The sequence below is a fragment of the Neophocaena asiaeorientalis genome, unplaced genomic scaffold (genome assembly GCF_003031525.2).
Source record: "Neophocaena asiaeorientalis asiaeorientalis breed wild unplaced genomic scaffold, Neophocaena_asiaeorientalis_V1.1 scaffold114, whole genome shotgun sequence".
NCBI classification, from domain to species: domain Eukaryota; kingdom Metazoa; phylum Chordata; class Mammalia; order Artiodactyla; family Phocoenidae; genus Neophocaena; species Neophocaena asiaeorientalis.
The window spans coordinates 7,424,486-7,451,648 of record NW_020173116.1 but is presented as its reverse complement, the minus strand read 5'-3'; the positions used below and the strand labels follow the sequence as shown (position 1 = coordinate 7,451,648).

Sequence of the window (27,163 nt, the reverse complement as noted above, 5' to 3'; positions counted from 1 at the left end):
CCTCCTTGCCTGCAGAGCTCACAGGACTGTTACCAGGGGAAGAAGCGCGTGGGACAGGATATCAGGCTAAGCAGGCATAAGATGAGAGGAGTCCTGCTGGACGAGGGCCGGAACCCGAGATAGGGAGAGTACTGGTCCGGAACCGTCTTTCGAGAGTCCCGGGATTTGCCGGTCCCGCCCACCGAGCCCACACGGTCGCAGAAAACCGGAGCGAATACCCCGGAGATATGCCCCATCAGCACTTTCCGGGGCACGACCCGGAAGCGGAAGGGAGCCAGTCTCATTCTCCTTCCTGTGCGTCTTTCCTGCGTCAGGCGCGGCGGTAGAGGAGATCGGCGGTTGTCTGTAGCGTGTGGTGGGGGGAGCGGAGCTCTGAGACCGCTGAGCATCCGCCGCCATGGCGGATGTGACCGCTCGTAGCCTGCAGTACGAGTACAAGGCGGTGCGTGTGGGCTCGGCGGAGGGCTCTGGGCTGAGGAGGCCGGTGGGGAGCGGGAGGCTGAGGAAGGGAGTTTCACTCTGAAGGCCTACGGGAGAACCGCGAAAGCAGAGGGGAAATCAGGTTCAGGCGAAGGAGGGGGTACACGACGATATGAATAACCCCACTGGTGACTGGGGCGAGCGGGATGGGCTAAGAGCTCTGCTAGGAGTGTTTGTTCCCTGTCCCCTCGGCGCTGTTCCCGACCCCTTTCGTATGTCATCCCCAACGTGCCCGACAGTGTTCCCTGGGCGGAGTTATGAGCAGTGTTAGGAGCAAGGATTGTTCTAACGATTTGATTGCCCTTCGCTCATGCGCGGTTATATGATGCGCTTCTTAAGGAAAACATCTTTTTATTCCGACTAGTGATTTTTGTCACTTCTTTGCCCGACTAGTGATTTTTGTCACTTCTTTGCCCCAGTTCTTACTTGCTTTGTTATCAGCTGGTATCCCTTTGGTACCGGCATTGGTCCTGCTCCTGTCAGAGTTTCGATAACACTGTGATCTTTTCAGAACTCGAATCTTGTCCTCCAAGCTGACCGCTCTCTCATTGACCGGACCCGCCGGGATGAACCCACAGGAGAGGTTCTGTCCCTGGTTGGGAAGCTCGAGGGCACCCGGATGGGAGATAAGGCTCAACGGACGAAACCACAGATGCAAGAGGAAAGAAGAGCCAAGTGAGTAGCAGGGGGAAAATGATTTTTCTTCAGACCCTAAGTCCATTTTCCCTTGGCATTTGAGCAGTGTTTTTTTTGCCGAATTGCTTGGTGCAAGTGAGATGGCAGTGACATTAAAACAATTCAGTAAAGATAAAAGCAGAACATAAGAATCGAAAGGTTCTTTGGCCTAAACAAGTGTAGCTGAAGTGGAAAACAACTTTTAGATCTTCTTTCAGCATGTGTTTCTCATCCATAGAGAGATCTTAATTTTCTTCATGGTATTTTGAAGATTCTTGGTAAACTCTTTTTTTTGTTTTTGTTGTTGCTTATCTATTTTACATATAGTAGTTTGTATCTGTTAACCCCATTTTTTTTTTTTTTTGGCTGCGTTGGGTCTTCGTTGCTGCGCACGGGAGCTACTCTTTGTTGCGGTGCATGGGCTTCTCGTTGCGGTGACTTCTCTTGTTGCGGAGCATGGGCTCTAAGCGTGCGGGCTCAGTAGTTGTGGTTCACAGGCTCTAGAGCGCAAGCTCAGTAGTTGTGGCACATGGGCTCAGTAGTTGTGGCTCGCAGGAGAGCGCAGGCTCAGTAGTTGTGGCACATGGGCTTAGCTACTCCGCAGCATGTGGGATCTTCCTGGACCAGGGCTCGAACCCGTGTCCCCTGCATTGGCAGGCAGATTCTCAACCACTGTGCCACCCGGGAAGTCCCGTTAAACTCTTGTCTCAGTAACTCTTCTCTTTTATTACTAACTTACCACCCCTACTTCTTTTGTTTGCTGTTGCCCACTTCCAGTTTTGTTGTTATAAACTACCATTCAAGCATGAAAGGCAGGTGTTTTGTTTTGCTTTTTTGTTGTTTTTTTTTTTACTTTTGCGGGGTGATATATTTCCAAACTTAAAAAAAATCATTGAACTTTATCTCACTGTTATCTTTCGACCCTGATCATCTGTGTCTTCCTCTTCTCTCATGATGAAGTCTCAAAAATTCGTAGGCCCGGTTTTGAGTAAAGCAGTTGTATTTGAAATGAGTTACGTATCATTGGTCCTCCACTTTGCAGAGTATGACTTCTTTTCCAGGAATTGATGGCAGTAGATTCCTTTGGAGCTTCGGTTTTCTGGCTAGAAAAAGAAAATATGTCTGAGGGATAAAAAGCTAGTCAAAATCCAATCATATATTGTCATACAAAGTAGAAGGGTTTGTCTCTTCTAAATGAACGTGGAGGATGTCTCATTGTAACATTTAGTGCATCTAGTGAGAGAATGACAGAGTATTCCCTTTCTGTTACTGTGTTTCCATAAAGAAATACTCGTGAAAGTGACTAAGGCCAAATGGGAATCGCTTGCTGAGGTACAGATTTGTGGTTTTGTATTACCTGTGTGTCATGGAGCTGAGGGGAGGAGGGTGGAGTGGGCTTCCTTTAGTCTTGTCTTTGAGAGGGAAGGTTCTGCCCGTTCAACATCATACTCTGTCCGTTAGGCGAAGAAAGCGTGATGAGGACCGGCATGACATCAACAAGATGAAGGGTTATACTCTGCTCTCGGAGGGCATTGATGAGATGGTGGGCATCATCTACAAGCCCAAAACTAAAGAGACCCGGGAGACCTACGAAGTGCTGCTCAGCTTCATCCAGGCTGCACTTGGGGACCAGGTGAGGCAGCCAGAGGGTGAAGCCATGTTTTTGGAGAGGGAGGAAGTCACACCTGGGAGGCACCAGAGGAACCTTGTCTGTGTATTTTCCTGTGTGGGCCATACCGATACGCAGAAGTGGCTGATACTTATAGAGCACTTACTTTATAGGGATAGCATTTTACATGTCTTCTCTCTTTCAGTTCTCATGTTAGCTCTATGGCTAGGTGCTATTAATACTTACTTTCCATTCTACAGAAGAGAGGTGTGAGGCAAAGAATAGTTAAGTAATCTTCCCAAGTCACACAGTAGTGTTTGGCAGAGCCAGGATGTAAGCCCGGGTAGTTTATATCCAGAATCTGTGCTCTTAGCATTATACATGTGATTAGATTAAGGACCTCTGTGAGTCTCTGAGAGACGCTCATGAGGTGGCTGCTAGAGGAGGTGAGGATAAAGAATCACCACAAGTTTGGCAGGCTAGGGCAGGACTGCAGAGTGCCTCTCCCGTCGGGAGAAATGTGGCACACTGCTGTGGAAGCCGTGTCTGTCTTCCTAAGACCACTTACCTGATTTTTTGAAACAGATGAGTCTTCCTTCAATTGTGTGACCTTTGGTGGCAGTTTTTTTTTTTTTTTTCCTTGCGGTACGGGGGCCTCTCACCGCTGCGGCCTCTCCCGCTGCGGAGCACAGGCCCTGGACGCGCAGGCCCAGCGGCCATGGCTCAGGGGCCCAGCTGCTCCGCAGCATGTGGGACCCTCCCAGATTGGGGCACGAACCTGCGTCCCCTGCATCGGCAGGCGGACTCTCAACCACTGCGCCACCAGGGAAGCCCGATGTGGCATTTTTAAATTAACATTAGTGAAAATGGTGGGAACCTGGTATGCAGGTTTTAAAGAGATACAGCTCTTCACATCCTATTGTCACGTAAAGCTGGTCAGTGATGTTCTATGTCTTTGTCTCGTTGTTCTAAATTTTTCTCTTTTTTTTTTTTGCCAGCCACGTGATATCCTTTGTGGGGCAGCTGATGAAGTTCTAGCTGTTTTAAAGAATGAAAAGCTTCGGGACAAGGAAAGGAGAAAGGAGATTGATCTGCTGCTGGGTCAGACAGATGATACAAGATACCATGTGTTAGTGAACCTGGGTAAAAAGATCACAGACTATGGTGGAGACAAGGAAATCCAGAATATGGGTAAGTGAGCTCTTTGTGTCCTGACCATATGAACTGGGTGCTCATTGACCCCTAATGTGATCTTCTAGCCTCAGCCATTAAAGCATCTGAAAGATGCTTTAAAAGGTTTCCAGGGCTTCCCTGGTGGCTCAGTGTACCAAAAAAAAAAAAAAAAAAAAAAAAAAAGGTTTCCATAACCTATTTGGTGTTTTTGGAGGGGTTATGATTGATGGACACCAGAATCCCTTGATTCTGGTAGCCATTTCTTATTCTGAGACCCTCTTATTGTATAGAATATGGGCGAAAACTTGGAGAGGGCCTGGGTGGAGGGTGGACAGGCAGAGCAGGGCCGTTTCTACGGCCGGCAGATTGGAGCAGGCCTTGCTGGTGGCAGCACAGAAGGCTCTTTTTGTTTTTTTTGTAAATTTATTTTATTTATTTTTGGCTCCGTTGGATGTTCGTTGCCGTGCGTGGGCTTTCTCTGGTTGCGTCGAGCGGGGGCTACTCTTCGTTGCGGTGCGCGTGTTTCTCATTGCAATGGCTTCTCTTGTTGCGGAGCACGGGCTCTAGGCGCGTGGGCTTCGTTAGTTGTGGCACGTGGGCTCAGTAGTTGTGGCTCGTGGGCTCCAGAGATCAGGTTCAGTAGCTATGGTGCATGGGCTTAGTTGCTCTGTTGCATGTGGGATCTTCGTGGACCAGGGATCAAACCCATGTCCCCTGCATTGGCAGGCGGATTCTTAACCACTGCGCCACCAGGGAAGCCCCAGGCCCTCTTATGTTGATCATTTGTCTGTTAGTCCTTAGACCTTAGGTCTGTCCTGAGTAGAGGCAAGTCAGGCAGTTAGGGAGGAAATTAACTCCCTAGTGCCTCATTTTACTAACTGTTCCCTGTCCTCTTTTTCTAATCCCTCACCGTTTCAGATGACAACATTGATGAGACGTATGGTGTGAATGTACAGTTTGAGTCTGATGAGGAGGTAAGTGATAAGCAAACAGACCCAGTCTTGTCTTTTTTTTTTTTTTTTCAGTTGTTAAGGTGAGGGGACCACTTCTGATATAAAGAAGTGCCCTAACTTAAGCCAGATAAGTTTTATGGTGTTGTATTTGGTGTCAAACTTGGGCATAAATATTAATTTTGCTGAAAAATTGTTATGGTTATTTTTTGGCTTTATAAAGCAAATTTGAACTTATAAATGTAAATTAATACAATAATTGAACATAAACCAAGTGGGTCAGCAATAAGAAAGAAAAAAAGGTAAGTACAGCATATACCTCATTTCGGGAATGTGCTGTCCTGTTTTACTGCATTTTAACCATACTGTGATAATTTTCCTCTTTCCAGTACTGTGTCCTACTGCCAATTTCAAAAAAAAAATGCACATTTGCCGCAGAGCATGGGCATATTTTGTACATGGTTGTTTCAGTAACAGTTGCAGCAGCCACTGAGGTTTACCATCGAATTAGAATTTCTTGAATATAACTAATAGGAACAAGTGGGGCACTTGAAAAAATGTGCAGAGCTGCATTCGAGTTCTCAGTGGGTGTGTTTGGCTTCCTGAAAGGTAAAACGCCAGCTTTGGGATATCATAAACTAGGACAGGAAGAAGGGGTAGCAAAGGAGAGTCAGGAGTGAGCACCAGACTGGGAGCCTAGAGGACTGAATTTTGGTCCTGTATTGGACAGGTCGTTTTGCTTCAGTGTCTCCACCTTTCAAACGATATGATTGAAGTAGAGGACTGCTGAGCCCCTTCCTCCAGTAGAGTTAGTAGAATTTCTTTATTTTAAGTAGCAACAAACTAAAAGAATGCTTTGCTCATAGCATTCATTCATTGAACAAATGCTTATTATTAAGGACCTGCTTTTAACATGACCCTGTGCTCAGTACACAGTACACCTGTAGGCAGGTATGTGAGTAAAGACAGTAGTGAGCAAGCGAAGTGTGGCCTCTACATTTCTGGTCACTGTGTGCTTTCCCAAGTGTGCTTCTGTATTGGTCCTTCTGGTAAATGTACTCTGGAATGAGGCTGACCCTGGTTCCGGTAAGTTGTTGGTTCCACCGCAGAAGCCTTTGCTCTAGCCATGGAGCTTATTTTAAGTGACTTGAGGGAGAGGTTCTGTGGTGATGCCAGGATCAGCTCCAGGTCATGAGTTGGGGTTGGGGCTGTTTCCACAGGAAGGTGATGAAGATGTGTACGGGGAGGTTCGAGAAGAGGCATCGGATGACGACATGGAAGGGGACGAGGCGGTGGTGCGCTGCACCCTCTCGGCTAATGTGAGTACAGCTTGCTCTTGCCCGCCGCTGCAGGGCAGGTTATTTCTGGGTGTAGCACTTCTTTCCCGTACCTAGGTCCTGTCATGTATTATTTATTAAGCTACCTTTTCATAGGGTGAGCTGTGATAAACATTTCGTGTCTTGATTTTTCTTAAGGTTTCAGTCAGTCACCCTCTTTCTCAAAGGCATGTGTTGATGAAGTCTCGGTGGGTTTGGTGTGCTCATGAACTCAGTATTTTTTTTCCTCAGAAGAGGGTAGGCTGTGGGTGGGTGGCCTGCAGAGCTTTGTTGCTGGATGATAAGAAAGCACGTGGGGCAGATGGAGACACAGTGAGCTCAGTGCCTGGTTACTTTGTAGCTTGTGGCCTCAGGGGAGCTAATGAGTTCCAAGAAGAAGGATTTGCACCCTCGGGATATTGATGCCTTTTGGCTCCAGCGGCAGCTCAGTCGCTTCTATGATGATGCCATTGTGTCGCAGAAGAAGGCAGATGAAGTCTTGGAGATTTTGAAGGTACAGCCGGGATAATGTTTTTGTGTTCCATGTGTCTTAGCAGATGGGACAGTGTAGGAAGCAGATGGCTGTGTCCTTAATTGTGGTGTTACCTTCTCCCTGCAGACGGCCAGTGATGACCGGGAGTGTGAGAACCAGCTGGTTCTGCTCCTTGGTTTCAACACTTTTGATTTTATTAAGGTGTTGCGGCAGCACAGGATGATGAGTGAGTATGTGTGGAGGACGCGTTTGTGTCGTAGGTAGGCGTGTGGTAGAGGTTGTGTTGCTTTCATAGCCTCACCACTTGTTTCATGTATTTTTCTTTCTACCCCAGGGTTGAAGGTTGATTTTGTATCTCACCTTCCTTTTCTTCCTTTTGCTGTTGACAGTTTTATACTGTACCTTGCTGGCCAGTGCACAGAGTGAAGCTGAAAAGGAAAGGATCATGGGAAAGATGGAAGCTGACCCAGAGCTATCGAAGTTCCTCTACCAGCTCCACGAAACGGAGAAGGAGGATCTGATCCGGGTAAGGGCTGGGTTGGTTTGTCTGTCTGACTCCTGAGGTAGAGCGTTTGCTTTGGAAAAGAGACACTAGTTAGAAGATTGCAGCAAAAAGCTAAATTCCTGTTAAAGCAGGAAGTTGAAGAAGTGAATTATTTCTCCAGATTCTTTGAGTTTGGTCATTGGTACAGTGTGGAATCAACACCTTCACGCTGGTGTGGTCGAGAGACTGCTGACCTGCTGCTGTCGTCACCAGCACCTGGGCCCTTTGCTGTTCGTTCACACGATAAGTCATGGTGTCTGCTGGTAGTACAGGAACACAACGCGTGTTTGCTGAACACAGAACCCACACTCTGTCCCTTAAGGATAGCCCTTGATGCTGCATTGTTGAACGTCGACTTCTGAAATCCCAGGACTATGTATTGTCCCTTGAAAGTGGTTTGATTTCATCATTCTGGTGGTCCTCAACTGTCTGAACGTAAAGGGCCACCTTTCTGTTTCAGGACTTACTAGTCAGCACCTGTGAGTCAAGCTCAGCCAAGGGACTGGAAAGGACAAGAAACTGGGATGGTGATGAATCGTTGCTATTCTTTCTGTCTTTCCACATCACAGGAGGAGAGGTCCCGGAGAGAGCGAGTGCGTCAGTCCCGGATGGACACAGATCTGGAAACCATGGATCTGGACCAGGGTGGAGAGGTAGGTACCAAGGCCATTTCCAAGGCTGTGAGGGATGGAAACTCCTTTGCTCAGCTTGCTCACTTTATATTCTTATTTTTCAAACTCCCAGGCACTGGCTCCGCGACAGGTTCTGGACTTGGAGGACCTAGTTTTTACCCAGGGGAGCCACTTCATGGCCAACAAACGCTGTCAGCTTCCTGACGGATCGTTCCGTCGCCAGCGCAAGGGCTATGAGGAGGTGCACGTGCCTGCTCTGAAGCCCAAGCCCTTCGGCTCTGAAGAAGTGAGTGAATTGCTTTTCTAAGTTTTCTGCTCACTTCGCCTCCCTTCCAGTTTGGATTTCCACCCATTGACCAAAGTGTGGCCTTGTCTCACAGGTAGTTTATTCCAGAAGTGGAAGCTGCTGCAGAGTTTTCCCATTTTGATTTTGAGCCCTGGGGACAAAACTGATCTCTCTGGTCTGGCCTTTAGTGGAGCGTTATGCAGGGAGGTTGCCGGGAAGTGCAATCTCGCAAAACCACAGTCTGCCCAAGGGCGCTGCTGATGTGATGTGTGTGGCATTTTTTTCTAGCAACTTCTTCCAGTGGAGAAACTGCCCAAGTATGCCCAGGCTGGATTTGAGGGTTTCAAAACACTGAATCGGATCCAGAGTAAGCTCTACCGTGCTGCTCTGGAGACGGATGAGAATCTGCTGCTCTGCGCTCCTACCGTAAGCACTGCCCTGCCTGCTCTTTTCTTGTGGAACGCGGTGTATATTTTAGGTGGCAGTATTGTTCGTCTCCATCCTTACCCCCTAATTCTTTATTCTTTGGTGGAGGAGATGTTAAATGGTAGGGTAAAATCCGCAGGACATGCTCTGTTTTGGTGATAAGCCCTTAGAAATTGGGGTAGTGAGCATAATGAGGTACACAGGCCTTCTTGTCCTTGACCTCCCATAGGGTGCTGGTAAGACCAACGTGGCCCTGATGTCTATGCTCCGAGAGATAGGGAAGCACATTAACATGGATGGCACTATCAACGTGGATGACTTCAAGATCATCTACATCGCCCCCATGCGGTCTTTGGTGCAGGAGATGGTGGGCAGTTTTGGAAAGGTAAGGGGATAGAACCTTTCTCCAGAAGATATTGGGGGACAGGCCTGGTGCTTCTCTGCTTCTTACATTAGGGCATTTCTGGAATGCCTTGTGTGGTGTTTTTTTTCTCCTTCGAAGGTGGAACTTGACCCAAGTACAGAGTGTTTGTGAAAGGAGAAAATCCTGGATCTCTTTTGGGCTTTTACAAGGGTTTACCATCTTTTTAATCTTCCCCTTAGCAATTTTCTGCAGTTGGTATCATTTGCATTATTGGAGTATTTATGAAACACTCACATGGGTGGTTGATAATAGATCTAGTGTTATTCCAGGTCCATTGTCTGCAAGCTTCCATTTCCCCCTATTGTGTGCAGAGCTCCCAGGGAGCATTTTTCTGCTTCCTTACCCTGCGTGTAAACTTGGATTTGTTTTAGAAATAAATGCTCATGTGCTCAACCTCATACACTTGATATTTCCCTGAAGGGTTGATACCTACCTCCAGTACCCCACACTCAGACTTCACAGACAGAGAGTGTGGAGTCCAGGCCCCCTCCAAGCATTTTTGCCTGACGTGCCTTTCCTACACCCAGCGCCTGGCCACGTACGGCATCACTGTTGCAGAACTGACTGGAGACCACCAGCTGTGCAAGGAGGAGATCAGCGCCACTCAGATCATCGTCTGCACCCCTGAGAAGTGGGACATCATTACCCGCAAGGGTGGGGAGCGGACCTACACCCAGCTCGTGCGACTCATCATCCTGGTGAGCAGGGGGTCCTGGTGGGAGCACAGAGCCCAGGCCTGGTTGAGGAGGGGTTGCTGGGTTTTAATGCTAAACTTTTCTTCAGTGCCTTTCCTCCAGTTACTGGCCTGCGTAGCGGCAGCTATTGTCCGCATTGCTCTTACTGCTAAATGAGAATCTGCACCAAATTGAAACGCTTCCCAGTAGGTGCATGCTCTTTGCCATATCATTTATACTTTTTTTATGTCAAATATTTTGAAATAAATGTAAACAGACAATTGAAAAAACTATTGATACTTATGTCCTCCCAGAACATTAAAGGGCTTTATAAATAATCCATTCTCAGAGAGAATGAGTAAGGAGTCAGGATATTGTGTCCTATATACACAGAAGCCCCCAGGGAGGAATGACAGTCTGAGTGCGGTTTCTTTTGGTTGTCTGGGGAAGCAGAAAGGAGACCTTGCATGTTGATTTGCACCATTCTAGAGCAGGGTTGGCAATCTGTGGCTACTGATTTTTGTTTTATTGGAACACAGCCATACCCGTTTGCATATTGTTCACAGTTACTTTTGTGCTGCAGTGACAGAATTGAGTATTTGTAACAGAGACTGGCCCACAAGCCTAAAATACTGACTCTCTGGCCTTCAAGAAAAAATTTGCTAGCCCCTGCTTAAAGTCTGCTACTCAAAAGTCTTGTTAGAAATGCAAAGTCCTGGGACTTCCCTGGTGGCACAGCAGATAAGACTCCGTGCTCCCAATGCACTGGGTCTGGGTTTGATCCTTGGTCAGGGAACTAGATCCCACATACATGCCTCAACCAAGAGTCCGCATGCTGCAACTAAGAAGTCAGCATGCTGCAACTAAAGAGTCCCACGTGCCGCAGGAAAGATCCTGCGTGCCACAGCTAAGACCCAGCACAGTCAAAATAAATAGGTATTTTTTTTAAAAAAGAAAGAAATGCAGAGTCCCTGTCCCCACTCCCACTTGCTGAAATACAGTCTGCATTTTAATAAGATCCCCTCCTGCCTTGTATGCCTGCTGAAATTTGAGAAGCACTGCCTTAGGCTATGTGGAGCCTTCATTTGGTGATTCAGATTCTTCATTTGATACAATTAGTTCTTGGTAAAGATAACTGCCCAGAGGTGAAACCTTATTTGATATAAATATGGTCTGATCAGAAGCTTTAGCTTTAGTAAAGAAATTTTCCTTTGAGTGGAGTTATGAATTCATTTACCCGAAGTATCAGATTTTCTTAGCGTAAAGCATTGTTTCACTGAACTGCAGCAAAGCAGCCCGTGGTTGGAGCATGTTATTTCCTGGGGTATTTCATGGTGAATATCATCTCATCCTTTGGGTTTCCCTGGCCTTGGGATCCCTTTTCTTGTCTTCTTTATTTGGCATATTAGGTGTATACCTACAAAATGGGAATACTCTTCAGGAAAGGGGGCCACATTTCTCTAGTCCTACAGGTAATTTGCTGCCCTCCCATTCCTTAGGATGAGATCCATCTTCTCCACGATGACAGAGGTCCTGTCTTAGAAGCGTTGGTGGCCAGGACCATCCGGAACATTGAGATGACCCAAGAGGATGTCCGACTCATCGGTCTTAGTGCCACCCTCCCCAACTATGAAGATGTGGCCACCTTTCTGCGTGTGGACCCTGCCAAGGGCCTATTCTATTTCGACAACAGGTATAAGAAAAGACTGGGAGAAGTTTAACCAGGGTGACCTTCCTGCTGTCCTTCTTTTCCAAGGAGCTCTATTAGATTGGGTTTTAGAATGGCCTTTGGGTTTTGATGTGATATGAATCCAAATAGAGGAATATTGCTCCCTGGCAGCAAAAAGGACTGTTTATTTCCTCAGTACTTTTGTCTCAGAAGCCTCATTTGTCTAACTGTTGAACTTCTAGCTTCCGCCCAGTGCCTCTAGAACAGACTTACGTGGGCATTACGGAGAAGAAAGCTATCAAGCGTTTCCAGATCATGAACGAAATTGTCTATGAGAAAATCATGGAACATGCTGGAAAAAATCAGGTCTGTCATGGTTTCTCGTTATTCTTGAACTGTGTTCTTTTGAATTTTTGACTTACTGATAGCCAAGCAAGACTGACTAAGATAAAGAGAGAAGACACAAAACAAATCACCAGTACCAGAAACGAAATGGGGTATTACTACAGAATCGGTTACATTTGAAAGGATAGTAAAGGAATATACTGTGAACAACTTTACACATGGATTTGATAGCCTAAAGGAAATGGGCCCGTTTCTCAAAAACAACCAACTACCAAGACAGCCTTGATGAAATAGATAATCTGAATTGTCCTGTAACCATTAAAGAAATTGAATTTGTAATTTAAAAACTCAAAAAGGAAATCACCAGGCACAAATAATTAACTTGTCTATCTACGTTACCAAGGGTTCTTCCATAAAAGATTTGGGTGACTTATACTAAAAACATAGCAAAAATAAAGATAAAAATTTAAAACTAGTGAAAGGGCATTTTACTAGTAAGTATGATCTGATGTTTTTATGGAACATTGAATATTTTGCCTGATTAAAAAAACATAAGAAAAAAAAAAAAAACATAAGAATTTACATGAAGACACAAATCTTTTCTTGGCACTAAATACTTGGAGGACTTTATTTCCTACAAAATAGTGCCTGTCTCATACTGAGACTTACTTCCTAAGTCCATTTATAAAGGCCAGTGCCCGTTATTTTATATAACATTTTAGCAGCTGAGAATCTCATCAGGTACCTGAACACAAATTGAGATTCCTGAATGTGCATTCATATTATATTTAAACTTGCTGTTAAAAGATGGGGTGCTAAGAGTTAGTTTAGTTTCCCAGTTACAGGACCCTCATCACTGTGCTTGGTAGGTTCGTTCGCTTAGGGTCTTACGGGCACTGTTAGGCTTCTGAGCCAGACCTCAGTTTCTTGCTTGATCGTGGTGCAGCCTCTGCTTCTGCTGCTGGTTCCTCAGGGGCGTGGGGGTGACTGTCGGAGTGTGTCTCTTGACTGTGGAAAACTGTGGCTTCTACTCAGGTGCTGGTGTTTGTCCACTCCCGGAAGGAGACTGGGAAGACGGCCAGGGCCATCCGGGACATGTGCCTGGAGAAGGACACGCTGGGTCTGTTTCTGAGAGAGGGCTCGGCCTCCACAGAAGTCCTTCGGACAGAAGCCGAGCAGTGCAAGGTGAGGCGAGACAGGCCCAGCTCTCTCATTCCTACCTGGTAACCGGCTCAATCCGAGTTGTCCCAGTGGTCCTCCAGGAGTGTGAGGTGGTGCTCTTTCACACAGGGTGAGGTTTGATTGGCTGTGGATATGTGGATAGGTGAGGGGCAGAGTCTCAGCTGAAGAGATTTGCTTCGTCTCTGGGGGAGTTCCTTCAGGAAGGCTTACCTCATCACCTGTTCTCTTCTGTTTCCCAGAACCTGGAGCTGAAGGATCTCCTGCCCTATGGCTTTGCTATTCATCACGCGGGCATGACCAGAGTTGACCGGACACTCGTAGAGGATCTTTTTGCTGATAAACACATTCAGGTGAGGGTGGGCAAAGCACAGACGGAGAAGACGGGAAACATCGGAGGCTGTGCTGTATGTTTGTGCCTGGTACTTCGTTGTTTCAGGCTCAGGTAAACCAGTTTGGAGGGTTGGGTAGGTACAGTCAGTGTAGTGTCATACCACCTCTCCCATCTCTTCACATCCTGCGTGCGGGAAGATGAGTGAGTTCAGGAAAGCACCTGAGAAGCCCAGCAAAGCAAGCATGTTGGTGACTCCAGATGTTGTCAGACATAGGTCAGGACCTTGTTCATTCCCTGTCTCAGGAGAGCCCATACTTTAACTTGTTTAGTAACCTTAAGTTGATTCATATAGGTCTGCATATCTGTCTCTTAAGTGTCTCTAGAACCTTGAAATGTTGACTCTCGAAGAGTTGAGGAACTCAAGGACTCCTTTCCCCTTTATTCTGGTGTTACATTGGCAAGTATGGGACCCACCTTGGTGCTGCTAGAAGCTCTGAGGCCAGTTGCCTGGAGAAGTTGAGGATAGTAATCCATGGTGGTAACGTCCGTTTTCCTTATTACCTTGCCTTACCTCTGTAGGTTTTAGTTTCCACGGCAACCCTGGCTTGGGGTGTGAATCTCCCCGCGCATACTGTCATCATCAAAGGCACCCAGGTGTACAGTCCAGAGAAGGGGCGCTGGACAGAACTGGGGGCACTGGACATCCTGCAGGTATGGAGCTTTTGAGTTTATTCTCAGTGGGGAAAAGCATGCTGTGTTTTATACACAGGAGGTCCAAATGATGGCAGATGGAAGGCGAGGTTCCATAACGTAGAAGCCTGGAATCAAACCCAGGAGCTCTGTGGCCATAGCCGTCTTGGTTGCCCTCTCTGACCTATAGATGCTGGGACGAGCAGGAAGACCTCAGTATGACACCAAGGGCGAAGGCATACTCATCACTTCTCATGGGGAGCTGCAGTACTACCTGTCCCTCCTCAATCAGCAGCTTCCTATTGAGAGCCAGATGGTATCAAAGCTGCCTGACATGCTCAACGCGGAAATCGTGCTGGGGAACGTCCAGAACGCAAAGGTAGGGGAGGGCTCTGTCCTTGGCGCCTCTTGTCTTCTCCAGAGAGGCCAGGGTACCAGGAGTGAGGTGGTCTCGGTCATTGTGCTGTGGGCCTCAGCACCGGGGTCCTCCAGCCCTGGGCCCCACATCTCTCAGTGTAAGCAGGCTCTCAAGCTTCTTGGGTCTCCGGCTGACAATTCCCCTTGTTGCCAAAATCTTAGAAAGAACTTTGTCTTCTTGATAATGAAATATTATAAACGTTCACGAGACAGTATAATACGTATCTCATAGTTGGGAATTAACATCTGAGTGCTCTGTGGGAGCTTTTCACTTGGACATCAGCTCTGCATGCTAAGGCCCATGATCTGTTTCTTACAGGATGCAGTGAACTGGCTGGGCTACGCCTACCTGTATATCCGAATGCTCCGATCCCCAACCCTCTATGGCATCTCTCATGATGACCTCAAGGGAGATCCCCTGCTGGACCAGCGCCGACTGGATCTGGTTCATACTGCTGCCTTGATGCTGGATAAGAACAATCTGGTCAAGTACGACAAGAAGACAGGCAACTTCCAGGTGAGAGGGCTGAGGGACGGAGGTCCCTGCAGAAGTTGTTGCCCCAGGAGACAATTTTTCAGATCACTGTCTTGATTCAAGTACTGCCTAATTGCCCGCTGCTTGGAACAGCAGAAAAACAAGTGGCATTGCACTGTGCCCTTTGAACCTAGGAACTTCTAAAATGGTGTAAAACCTGACGGTGCTTCCTTTCCATATCTTGAGCTGTGGCAGCTGATCTAGCTCTCTTGTCTGTGTGGGCATCAAGTCACACTATAGGTCAGTTTATTGGGCCATCCTTCTTCCTGTGCTTGGGCCAGGCACTTGTATTGCTGTGTGTTCACCCAGTGGGCACCTCTCGTCCACAGTGAGAGGTTGCCACTTGTTAATGATCAGCTTTGGATTGAGTCTTCCTTCTTTGTAGGTGACAGAACTCGGTCGTATAGCCAGCCACTACTACATCACCAATGATACGGTACAGACCTACAACCAGCTGCTAAAGCCCACCCTGAGTGAGATTGAGCTTTTCAGAGTCTTCTCCTTGTCCTCAGAGTTCAAGAACATCACTGTGAGAGAAGTGAGTCCACTCAGCGTGTTGGAACTGGAAGTTGGTACCCACTGCCACGTCACTGGTTGGTTCTCTCCTTGGCCTCCTGGCTTTTTCTTGACCTGTTTCCTTCTTGTGGCAGGAGGAGAAGCTGGAGCTGCAGAAGTTGCTGGAGAGGGTGCCCATCCCTGTAAAGGAGAGCATTGAGGAACCCAGTGCGAAGGTGAGCCCAGCTCCTCTCTGCTTGGGGTGAGGGTCAGGAGGTTTTCCTGATCTTCTAAAAGATGAACCTTAGAAAAGAATTAAAAAAATAAAAAGGTAAAATAAATAAAAATAAAAGATGATCCTTGAGTTTGGGTTTGTTCTTGGTAATCTGCTCAGTTCTCCGAGTTTCTGCATCCTTCTCACATGTTCTTTTTTACATGGAGTAACAATTATTTAATGTCTGCAAATCAAGAGCTCTAGAAGGTCTTACCTGGCATGGATGCCCAGAGCAGAAATGTATTCACTTTTTCGGTTGGTTCAATCAGTGATCAGCCTTCTTCTGGCTGATTTTGCTTTTTTCCAGATCAATGTGCTTCTCCAAGCTTTCATCTCGCAACTGAAATTGGAGGGCTTTGCGTTGATGGCCGACATGGTATATGTTACCCAGGTGAGGGCAGGGTTGTGCCACCCCTGATAAGTTCCCATCCCGTGTTCTGTGTGTGTCTGGTAAAAAGTAGGCCTGACACTAGTGAGGGAGAAGGAATGCTGAGTTGTGCCCCAGGTGGCTTGTTGGCTGGTGCGCGTGTGGTACGGCCGCTCTGTTTTACTGATCTTGAGCACGTGGGAAGGTGAGGCCTTTACAGAGATGCTGGAGAGGCTCCATGTGGAGATCGCAAGACACGGTGTCTGCTTCCCTGTGGAGAGGGACTTCCCATTACGGCTGCTGGGCTCCTAAATAAACCCAGAAATGGCAAAAGGCTTTAATAACTACTCTTTGTCTTTTCCTCAGGGCAAGTCACTAACACCCTTACTCTTGCTAGGACTCTAAATGCTAAATGAGTCAAAAGCCTTAAGACCAGGCAGTGAGTGGAAGGTTACAATGCTGGGCGCGGAGCTCTAGCTGCACTTCTCTGACTGTCCTGCGTCAGCCAGCGTCTGCTGGGGGTTGGGGTGGGGGTGGGTCATGACAGAGGGACTTGGGTTTTGAGTTGGTGTAGCTGGTTGTATCAGAGCTTGAGGTAATTAAACCCTGTGTCGGGTGGCTGCATTATTAGGTCTGGGGACAGTGCGGACTTGACAGGGGGAATGCTTCATCTTTCCCCAGTCGGCTGGCCGGTTGATGCGTGCCATCTTTGAAATTGTCCTGAACCGAGGCTGGGCGCAGCTTACAGACAAGACCCTGAACCTCTGCAAGATGATTGACAAACGCATGTAAGGCCCAGTGAGCTGGAAGCTGGTCACGGGGTGGGGGTCCCCGGGCCGAGGGTGTGGTGGGAAAGCCTTAGAGCGCGTCAGATCTCGCCCTGATGGGTGAAATATGCAGCTGGGTGCAAGTTGAGAAGGGGGCAGGCCCTCTGGGGTGCAGCTGAGGAGTCGGGGAGGGTGGCATAGTTGGAGATGTCTGTCTTCAGCATTCGTGTTTTGTGGGTCACAGCTCATCCGTTGGAAGCCGTGAGGAGGACAGTTGGTTCCAGGCCCCACACAAGGGACTGATAGCTCTGTTTCCTTCCTGGACAGGTGGCAGTCCATGTGTCCTCTGCGCCAGTTCCGGAAACTCCCTGAGGAAGTAGTGAAGAAGATCGAGAAGAAAAACTTCCCTTTTGAGCGTCTGTATGACCTGAATCACAATGAGATAGGTGCGTGGGAAGCCATCCTGCTCATCCGCACAGCTCAGATGTCCCCCTAAGCCTGCCTGCTTTCCAGTTCCTAGGCCTCGTGCCCTGACGTCCTGGGCTCGCTTGTCTCGTCCCACTAGCAGTAGTCTTGCGCTTGGTCTCGGGGCTTTGAATCTTCTGGGCCCACTGAGAGTGGAGGGAAGAGCCTGCCCTTCTGGAGTGGAATCCGCCCGTTCCCCTTGGTGGCCCTCAGGGCTGCGTTTGCAGGTACCTCAGGCAGGCTGGGCTGCAGCCCCGTGCTCTCTTGTGTCCTCGTAGGGGAGCTCATCCGCATGCCCAAGATGGGGAAGACCATCCACAAGTACGTCCACCTGTTCCCCAAGCTGGAGTTGTCGGTGCATCTGCAGCCTATCACGCGCTCCACGCTGAAGGTGGAGCTGACCATCACGCCCGACTTCCAGTGGGATGAAAAGGTCAGGCTGTGTGAGGCAGTGGCCTGGTTTCAGAGGGGTCTTGAGAGCGGGATTGGAGGGCTGAGTTACCGCCAGCTCATGCTTCTGTCACTTGTGCCCCTGTGGGCAGGTCCATGGTTCCTCAGAGGCGTTCTGGATTCTGGTGGAGGATGTGGACAGCGAGGTGATCCTGCACCACGAGTACTTCCTACTCAAGGCCAAGTATGCGCAGGACGAGCACCTCATTACGTTCTTCGTGCCCGTCTTTGAACCGCTGCCCCCTCAGTACTTCATCCGTGTGGTGTCTGACCGCTGGCTCTGTGAGTGCGTCTCCTCCGCGGGGTCCCCTGGGCCAGGTCCTCCCGGGGCAGTTAGATGAGTGTCTTGCCCCTTGTACTGGGCCAGACTTGGTTGGGGAGAGTGCTGTGTATGCTGCCTTGGGGTTCCCAGTGTGCTGACTGCCCTTCCCGTTTCTTTTCTGGCAGCTTGTGAGACCCAGCTGCCTGTCTCTTTCCGGCACCTGATCCTACCAGAGAAATACCCACCCCCAACCGAGCTTCTGGACCTGCAGCCCTTGCCCGTGTCTGCCCTGAGAAACAGTGCCTTTGAGAGCCTTTACCAAGATAAATTTCCTTTCTTCAACCCCATCCAGACCCAGGGTAGGTGTTTCCATTTCCAGGCGGGCGGTTCCTTTGGAGGCCTTTTAAGGTCCCCTGGAGACAGGTAGGTTCTGCGGGAGGAGGGGGAGGAGGGCCCTCAGGTGCTTGGCAGGAGTGGGAGCTCATCAGTGCCAACTGTTGGAGCAGCCAGGACGTTTTCCGTTCTCAGAAGCCCTTGGTTACTATTAGATTTGCTTCGCTTCTTTGCACGTGTCCCTGAGGAGGGTTGGTAGAGCAGGTCGTCTTATCACGGTGCACCGTCATTTCTCAGGCTCAGGAGGCTCCAGTATTGAACCAGAGTGTGCAGCGTTGACCGAGGCCTCCTCTGCCTTCATTGCTGTAAACGACAGCTGTGTTCGCAGAGCACGCCCCATGTTCTAAGTACTCTGGGCTGGGTGCACCCCAAGTGTTTTCTCTTTCATTCCTTCCACAATCCTGTTTGAGATACCAGCAAACAGGGATTTACCATTTGAGATACTACCATCAGTGTCCTGTTCTACAGATGAGGAAACCGAGGCAGGGAGAGGCACCCCAATTGAACCAGCTAATAAATAGTAGAACTTGATTTTAACCCAGTCTGGATGCCAGGGCTTACGTATTAGGTTTTTTACCTTCTCTGTGTACTTGACTCTTTCCAGGAAACACAGGAGAGGGTTGGAGGGGCAGAGGAGGGGAGCCAGTTCCCCTTGGTTCGGCATCCTGTCCCTGAGAAGCAAGGAGGGAGCCCTGACCTCCTTTGCTTCTGTTGTCCTCCCGCAAATCTCCAGGGGCCCTGAACTCTTGATCTTGGTCCCTTCTCCTCCTCTTGTGTGGGAAGGAGCGGATGAAGGGGAGAGATGTCGCAGGCCCGACTGCAGCTGGGGGCCGTGTGCCGTCACCCCTCGTGGTTGCCATTCTGGGCTGACTGGCTGAGTTTCCTGCGTGTCCGAGTCTCTCTCAGTGTTCACACTGCCTCTCTGTCGCTTCTCAGTGTTCAACACCGTGTACAACAGCGATGACAACGTGTTTGTGGGGGCCCCCACGGGCAGCGGGAAGACCATCTGTGCGGAGTTTGCCATCCTGCGGATGCTGCTACAGAACTCGGAGGGGCGCTGTGTCTACATCACCCCCATGGAGGCTCTGGCGGAGCAGGTGTGTCATGTGTGAATTTTCCCAGAAACCGTTTTCATCTCTGAGTCCACATCAAGGTTTTCTGAGCCCTGAAATTTGCAGAGCCAGCTGGGGCAAGACTGTTTGCCTGCTGGTGGCCATTTCCGCAGTCGTATACTAAAGGGAAGCTCTCTGGTCACTTATAGGTTGGTGTGTGATTACGAAGTATTTAGCTTGAGATCTCCAGGGCGACAGGCCTCTGTGTTTGGCTTCCCATGTTTTTCTCATAATTCATGAACTGAAGCCTGACGTGGCCTGATGTTTTTCTGCCCTCCCGCTGCCCGCCTGCCAGGTGTACATGGACTGGTACGAGAAGTTCCAGGACAGGCTCAACAAGAAGGTGGTGCTCCTGACGGGGGAGACCAGCACGGACCTGAAGCTTCTGGGCAAAGGCAACATCATCATCAGCACCCCCGAGAAGTGGGACATCCTTTCCCGGCGGTGGAAGCAGCGCAAGAATGTCCAGAACATCAACCTCTTTGTGGTGGATGAGGTCCACCTTATCGGGGGCGAGAATGGGGTATGGCTTGACCTTGCAGCATAGGAGCGGGGCTGGGACCAGCAGAGTAGCCTTGGCCTTGGGCCTTAGGTGAGGGCCAGAGACTAGGGCTTCTCCCAAGAGGATTCTGCCTGTCACCTTATTCTGAAAGGATGATCTGAGACTTTTTTGTAGTTTTCTTGGAGAGTACCATTGCTTAGTGGAGATTGGCTGTGGAGGAGGTGGACCCAAAGACGGGAGAGCCCCTAATCACAAGGAAGAGTTAGGAGATCATCTCGAGGTTGTTGGGCTCCACACGAAGGTAGCTCAGGGCTGAGGATGGAGCGTCAGGCCTGCAGTGACTCCCGCCCCTTTTCAGCCCGTGCTGGAGGTGATCTGCTCCCGGATGCGCTACATCTCCTCCCAGATCGAGAGGCCCATTCGCATTGTGGCCCTCAGCTCCTCGCTCTCGAACGCGAAGGACGTGGCCCACTGGCTGGGGTGCAGCGCCACCTCCACCTTCAACTTCCACCCGAACGTGCGCCCCGTGCCCTTGGAGCTGCACATCCAGGTGGGACCCACTCTTTCTGTTCCCACGTGGCCTCATGACGTCCTGGGCTCCCTGGGTTTGTAACCTCCTTTCTTCCTCCTCGGTCTCCAGGGCTTCAACATTAGCCACACGCAGACTCGCCTGCTGTCCATGGCCAAGCCTGTGTACCACGCCATCACCAAGCACTCGCCCAAGAAGCCTGTCATTGTCTTTGTTCCATCTCGCAAGCAGACGCGCCTCACCGCCATCGACATCCTCACCACGTGTGCGGCCGACATCCAGCGGCAGAGGTGGGCGGGGCCTGGCTCCTGGGGCCCGTGGGGAGGTGAGGGTTGGCTCAAGTGAGACTGGCCTCCTGCCGGGTGTTCTGTTCACAAGGGTGGGGTGGCCCCCGCCTGGCTCGGGGCTGGGCGATGCACAGCTGGAAGGGTCTCTGCGGGGGTGGAAGCGCTCCGGGCTGAGTCAGTGCTCATGCTGCCCAGGTTCCTGCACTGCACGGAGAAGGACCTGATCCCCTACCTGGAGAAGCTGAGTGACAGCACGCTCAAGGAGACGCTGCTAAACGGGGTGGGCTACCTGCACGAGGGGCTCAGCCCCATGGAGCGGCGCCTGGTGGAGCAGCTCTTCAGCTCAGGTAGAGAGCAAGCCTTGAAGCACAGAGTGAGACTAGATCCAGAGGTGTCACGGGGGCGTGTGTTGAACTTCTGGGCATGGGTGATATTTCTTTACAGCACATTGGTCATTTTCAAAATATTGATACTTACCAGATTATTTTATCTGTTATCTCATTTGATTTCAGTACCCTTGTGGTGAAGGTGGGACAGATACTACCCCTACTTTCTAGATGAGAAAGCAGGCAAGCACATAAGGTTGTGCTCTTTCAGAACCTGGTTTTTTAGACCAGGACATTTGGCCACTAGATCTGGTTTTCTACGGATTCCAGGCTCGGCAAAGTGGTTGGGCCTCTGTTTCCCTTGGGTGGCTGTGTGCCTCTGTCCCTTGTTGACGTCAGGCATTTCACGCAGAGTATTATTTTGACAGTGCTTAGTGGAGCTGCAGTGGAGCTGCTCCTGCCAGAATCATTACTGTCACCCTTTGACCCCTGAATCTGTCTGGTTTGTGGCACCTTCAGAGCTCGATTTTGCTACCATGTACTGAGCCAGCCCGTGGCTGAGTCAGCCTTAGCACTTTCCAGCCAGCAAGGCCCATCTGTCAGGCAGGAGTGTGAGCCTAGCTTTCCCTGGGCTTGGGATTCTGTTCCAGGATTACCTTGTTTCCTCCAGGGTAGCCCCCCCAGCAGAGCAACAGTGACATAGAGCCACCTCCTGTAGTACCGAGTTAGCCCCTTAGTCATTAAAGTTTGTCCCTGGTAAGCGTTGCTCTGAGTTCTGAAACGTAGCACAAGATAAGCCACTACCTGCCCAGGAGGCAGCAGGTCCTGCCTCAGCCAGGGAGCCCTGTGCTTAGTCTCCTCCCTTCTGCTGCTCAGGGGCTATCCAGGTGGTGGTGGCTTCTCGGAGTCTCTGCTGGGGCATGAATGTGGCTGCCCACCTGGTGATTATCATGGATACCCAGTACTACAACGGCAAGATCCACGCGTGAGTACAGCCGTGCACTTGCTCTGTGTTAACGGGACCTTCCTTCCTAAGATGAATGTAATACCTGCAAATCCAGAAGTTCACTATTGTGAAGAAAAGGTGTTAGGGAAATAAAAAGCTAGCCGAGATTCCACCCCAGCCAGGGTTTTATTTATATGGACTTATTTTTCATGTCTGAACCTGCTTCTAGATTTGGATTTGAGTCGGGTGACTTCATTACTCATGAACTATATAGCTGTAAAGTTTGGAAGCCTGCCTTACATATTAGATCCTTTAATGGGGAGTTATTTGGCTGTTGGCATCAGATGGGTTAATAGCTTTGGTTCAAGGACACAGCAACAAAGTAATGACTCTTACACTTGAAAACTAAAGTGATGTATAGATGATGCGTGAAACTAGTGCCTGAGCGTGGGAACTTGTAAACAGAGTTTTGCTGTGATTGGCCCACGTCTCCCCGTGTTTGCACTTTATTCTGTGACATTTAGGGAGTCAGCCTCCTGAGTGTCTGTTGCTGCGGCTTTGCCTCCTCTCCCCATCTGTCTTTAGGTACGTGGATTACCCCATCTACGACGTGCTGCAGATGGTGGGACACGCCAACCGCCCTTTGCAGGATGACGAGGGGCGCTGTGTCATCATGTGCCAGGGCTCCAAAAAGGTCAGCCTGGGCCTCTTGCACTGTCTTTTGATCCTGGGCCCCAGAACAGATTCTTTAGTTTCTCTTTCGATAGATGTGTTTACTTATTTTTTTACATTCTGTCTGTCAACTTCTGCCTCTTTTATCTTCCATGTTGCTTTTGTAACAAGCCTCTTGGCTGCGTAGAATTTTGTAGCCTTTGGTCTTTGCTACTGCTGTTGACTCTGTGTGTTGACGTCTTCTCGCTCTGGCTGGTTCCATCTTCCCTCATGCTCTGCTCAGCATGTGGGACTTGGGGTACCCCCTGTCTCTGCTGTAGAAATAACCAGTGATGCCAGTGGGAACAGGCATACACACCCAACTCTCCAGGTCCAGACCCAGCTCACCTCGTCTGTGCAACTGGTTTCTTCCATTTTGATCAGCTGTGTCTGTCTGTCACACAGGGGCCGCATTTTCCCTTGGCCTTTTTTTTCCCCTTGATCTATCTCTGTGACCGTATTGTCATTGACTCTTTATTACCTTCCTTCCCATAGGATTTCTTCAAAAAGTTCTTATATGAGCCTTTGCCAGTAGAGTCTCACCTGGACCACTGTATGCATGACCACTTCAATGCTGAGATCGTCACCAAGACCATCGAGAACAAGCAGGACGCCGTGGACTACCTCACCTGGACCTTTCTGTACCGCCGCATGACACAGAACCCCAATTATTACAACCTGCAGGGTCAGTGGCTTTGGAGCATACCTTATCCTTTTGCGGTTTTCACAGCCCTTACTCGCCATCTCCCCGTGACTCCCCACTTAGCTCTCACCTTCACAGGTATCTCCCATCGTCACCTGTCTGACCACTTGTCGGAGCTCGTGGAACAAACCCTGAGTGACCTGGAGCAGTCCAAGTGCATCAGCATTGAGGACGAGATGGACGTGGCGCCTCTGAACCTGGGCATGATCGCTGCCTACTATTACATCAACTACACCACCATTGGTGAGGGCCAGCAGGGGCTGGGTCTGTGCAGAGCCTGAGCTAGAGGGATCTCGGGCAGGGTCTGCAGCCCATGTGGATGAGAGGCGATGATGCTTCCAGTGCCCCATCCGGTGTTCGTCAGAGGCACGCATCGCAGGGTGGAGCTGGGGTAGCCCAGGAGTTAACTCTCTCCTCTCTGCTCCTTTTCTGCCTGCTTTGACTGCTCTCAAATCTCCTTCCCTACCTCTCTCAGAGCTCTTCAGCATGTCCCTGAATGCCAAGACCAAGGTGCGAGGGCTTATTGAGATCATCTCCAATGCGGCCGAGTATGAGAACATTCCCATCCGGCACCATGAAGACAACCTCCTGCGGCAGGTGAGGGCAGCTTCAGGAGAACATCCTCAGAGCTGAAACTTGGCCCGCGTGCCCAGAACACGCAATGCCCCGTCACCACAGGAAGACACCGACCCCTCCTGCCCCGACCTCCCTCACGCACGTCCACACGTCTCAGCCCCCCCCCCCAGGCACCCAGCCACCCCTCTGAGTTTTGAAGGGTTGTGAGCCTGGGATAGGTGCTGCCTGGGATAGGTCTCAGGCAGGGTCACCTCTTCATCATCGGCTCTTTTTCTTCCACTTTCCAGTTGGCCCAGAAGGTCCCCCACAAGTTGAATAACCCTAAGTTCAATGACCCGCACGTCAAGACCAACCTGCTTCTGCAGGCTCACCTGTCCCGCATGCAGCTGAGTGCTGAGCTGCAGTCAGATACAGAGGAGATCCTTAGCAAGGTATCGAGGGGGGCGGGGGGAAGCCCGTGTGGCCTGTGAAGCAGCAGTTCCAACCCTGCCTGCTCTTGCTCTCCTGTCCCTGTTCAGGCCATCCGGCTCATCCAGGCCTGTGTGGATGTCCTCTCCAGCAACGGGTGGCTCAGCCCAGCTCTGGCAGCCATGGAGCTGGCCCAGATGGTCACCCAAGCTATGTGGTCCAAGGACTCATACCTGAAACAGCTGCCACACTTCACCTCAGAGCACATCAAACGTTGCACAGACAAGGTGAGCCGGGCCTGGACCCGGAGTGTCGGGTGGCCGAGGCTGGGAGCCGAGCGTCTTGCACTGGGGGCGGTTGTGGAGGGGAGCCTTCTCGTTCTGGCCTCTCTGGAGGTGTTAGCCGTGGAGCTGCTAGAGAGCCTGCCGGTTGTGGGCCAGGCTCTTTCTGAAGCCGTGTCTTCTTTAGATGGTCTGATGGCATAGGAAGTAAAAGTAGCCGCTCTTTGGGGCCACTTTCCTCTGCTGCTAGTGTGCATTCTCTCTCTTCCCTGACCTCTGACACCCACTGCAGGGGGTGGAGAGTGTTTTTGACATCATGGAGATGGAGGATGAAGAGCGCAACGCGTTGCTTCAGCTGTCCGATAGCCAGATCGCAGACGTGGCCCGCTTCTGTAACCGCTACCCCAACATCGAGCTGTCCTACGAGGTGGTGGACAAGGACAGCATCCGCAGGTGAGCCAGAGAGGGCCAGGTGCCCCGCCCCGGCTCCTTGCTGGGCACAGCTGTGACGTGCGACCTGCGTTTCTCCCCACAGTGGCGGGCCGGTTGTGGTGCTGGTGCAGCTGGAGCGAGAGGAGGAAGTCACAGGCCCCGTGATCGCGCCTCTCTTCCCACAGGTGCGTCCTGGGCGTGGCTTGCCAGGGGTCCACTTGAGGCCCTACCGACTGGCTAGAGGCTGGGCTACAAGGGTGCATAGTCACTGAGGGAGGAAATTTAGAGTAATAATGAAGCCACAAGCCTGAGGATTAATCTTGGGGCCATGGGTGTTTTCTGTGGGAGTTTTTGGTGGTTTTTTGCTTTAAGGCAATTTAGGTGCCTGGTCGTTATTGAACGCCCCAGTCATGCAGTTGTTGACGTCCGTGGCTGTGAAGAAGCATTTATCTTTAACTCTAAATGGCTCCAGGGGGACTTCCCTGGCGGTCCAGTGGTTAAGACTCTCTGCTACCAATGCAGGGGGCGGGCACGGGTTCGATCCCTGGTTGGGGAACTAAGATCCCACGTGTCACTCGGCCTTTCTAGTTGGTGTTTCTTCGCTCTCGTTTCTCACAGCTACTTACTCTGCTTCCAGTGCTTGGTTCTTTACCACCAAAAAGGAAATCTGATCCCTTATATGGGAGAATAATTGAAGGCTGAAAGGAGAAACCAGATACACTGTAATGTTTAAGTTTACGAACTATTCGTTTAATAGGCTCTGAGGAAAGAGTGCTTTAAAGTGGAATGCTTGGGTTTTCTGACAGTGGAGCGGCCAGCAGAGGGGGATTCTTGGTAGATGCAAGGCCTACTTTGGATCCTCTCCGCTGGCAGGCTCAGCTCCATGTTAACGTGTTTTTCTCCTCCGGCATATATGCCTTTTATTTAAAAGGGTCTCTGAGGAACTCAAAGCTGCGAGGCCCCAAAGACTAGATGTCTAATATTGGAATCTTGGACTTAGTGTCAGGTACTAAATGGCAGAAGGTACTTTGGGACAAGGAGATGAGGCAGAACCAACGAATGAGTTCATCTGCCTGCTTAAAGACTCACGTGAGACACCTCAGACAGTTTAAAATCTTAGGCATATCCAGTTGTAGTTTGGGAAGAAGTTTTAGAAAGCTTTCTTTCTGGTTTCTGGTTTCTTACTTTTGTAACTTTTCTCTTGGTGTCATGATCATCAAATTTTATGTGCTGACTCTGTTGGCTTTTGGTCACTACAGAAACGTGAAGAGGGCTGGTGGGTGGTGATCGGAGATGCCAAGTCGAATAGCCTCATTTCCATCAAGAGGCTGACCCTGCAGCAGAAGGCCAAGGTGAGTGTGTCCGCTGGCCCTCGTGTGCTGTGAGATGGGGCAGGGTGAGAACTCTTCCTGTGTCTGAGCTGGCCCTGAGTTTTGCCTGCTCTCTCCAGGTGAAGCTCGACTTTGTGGCCCCGGCCACTGGCGCCCACAACTACACTCTGTACTTCATGAGTGACGCTTACATGGGATGTGACCAGGAGTACAAATTCAGCGTGGATGTGAAAGAAGCTGAGACAGACAGTGACTCAGACTGAGTCCAGAGGCCTTTGCTCTTGCACAGAGAGAAGAGTTGAACCTGAGTTTGGTACATGTACGCCATCACGGGACCTCAGTCTTGGAGACCCGGTCTGTCTGTGGGAGGTCTGGCCAGCCAGTGCCGCCGTGGTCCCAGCCCACCCCACTACTTTCCCCTCCGGCTCCCTTGCCATCCAAACTTTGGATCTAGTGTCTGCAGGTGTCAAGCGTAAACTGTGTACACCATTTTTAGGCATGTTCTTTGTAGTTCCTTTTGAATAACACATTCTAATAAAATGACTTGGAGAAACCATTTGTCTTTGCAGTAATTCCAGATTAAAAGTTTCCTTTCTCGGACTTCCCTGGTGGTACATTGGTTCAGAATCCGCCTGCTGGTGCAGGGGACACGGGTTCAAGCCCTGGTCCGGGAAGATACCACATGCCGCGGAGCA

The 27,163-nt window shown here is 50.0% G+C and overlaps 1 protein-coding gene across 1 annotated transcript; it reads left to right on the top strand.

Annotated features, from left to right (window-relative positions):
• The first annotated feature begins 305 nt into the window (after positions 1 to 305).
• Positions 306 to 27,024, top strand: SNRNP200 (small nuclear ribonucleoprotein U5 subunit 200). The gene is made up of 45 exons (XM_024743784.1): positions 306 to 442; positions 992 to 1,155; positions 2,617 to 2,788; positions 3,763 to 3,955; positions 4,856 to 4,911; positions 6,108 to 6,206; positions 6,565 to 6,717; positions 6,823 to 6,922; positions 7,086 to 7,222; positions 7,810 to 7,893; positions 7,985 to 8,158; positions 8,447 to 8,584; positions 8,814 to 8,969; positions 9,536 to 9,706; positions 11,182 to 11,375; positions 11,594 to 11,717; positions 12,732 to 12,881; positions 13,118 to 13,228; positions 13,789 to 13,920; positions 14,090 to 14,278; positions 14,636 to 14,833; positions 15,237 to 15,389; positions 15,502 to 15,582; positions 15,928 to 16,011; positions 16,669 to 16,775; positions 17,082 to 17,200; positions 17,498 to 17,652; positions 17,762 to 17,951; positions 18,117 to 18,290; positions 19,261 to 19,421; positions 19,732 to 19,959; positions 20,297 to 20,488; positions 20,579 to 20,757; positions 20,950 to 21,101; positions 21,957 to 22,065; positions 22,612 to 22,720; positions 23,233 to 23,422; positions 23,519 to 23,683; positions 23,916 to 24,037; positions 24,304 to 24,447; positions 24,535 to 24,711; positions 24,998 to 25,158; positions 25,241 to 25,322; positions 26,397 to 26,489; positions 26,588 to 27,024. Exons 1-45 carry the CDS (start codon positions 398 to 400, stop codon positions 26,729 to 26,731), a joined length of 6,411 nt encoding a protein of 2,136 aa, XP_024599552.1. The 5' UTR covers positions 306 to 397; the 3' UTR covers positions 26,732 to 27,024.
• Positions 27,025 to 27,163: the final 139 nt, after the last annotated feature.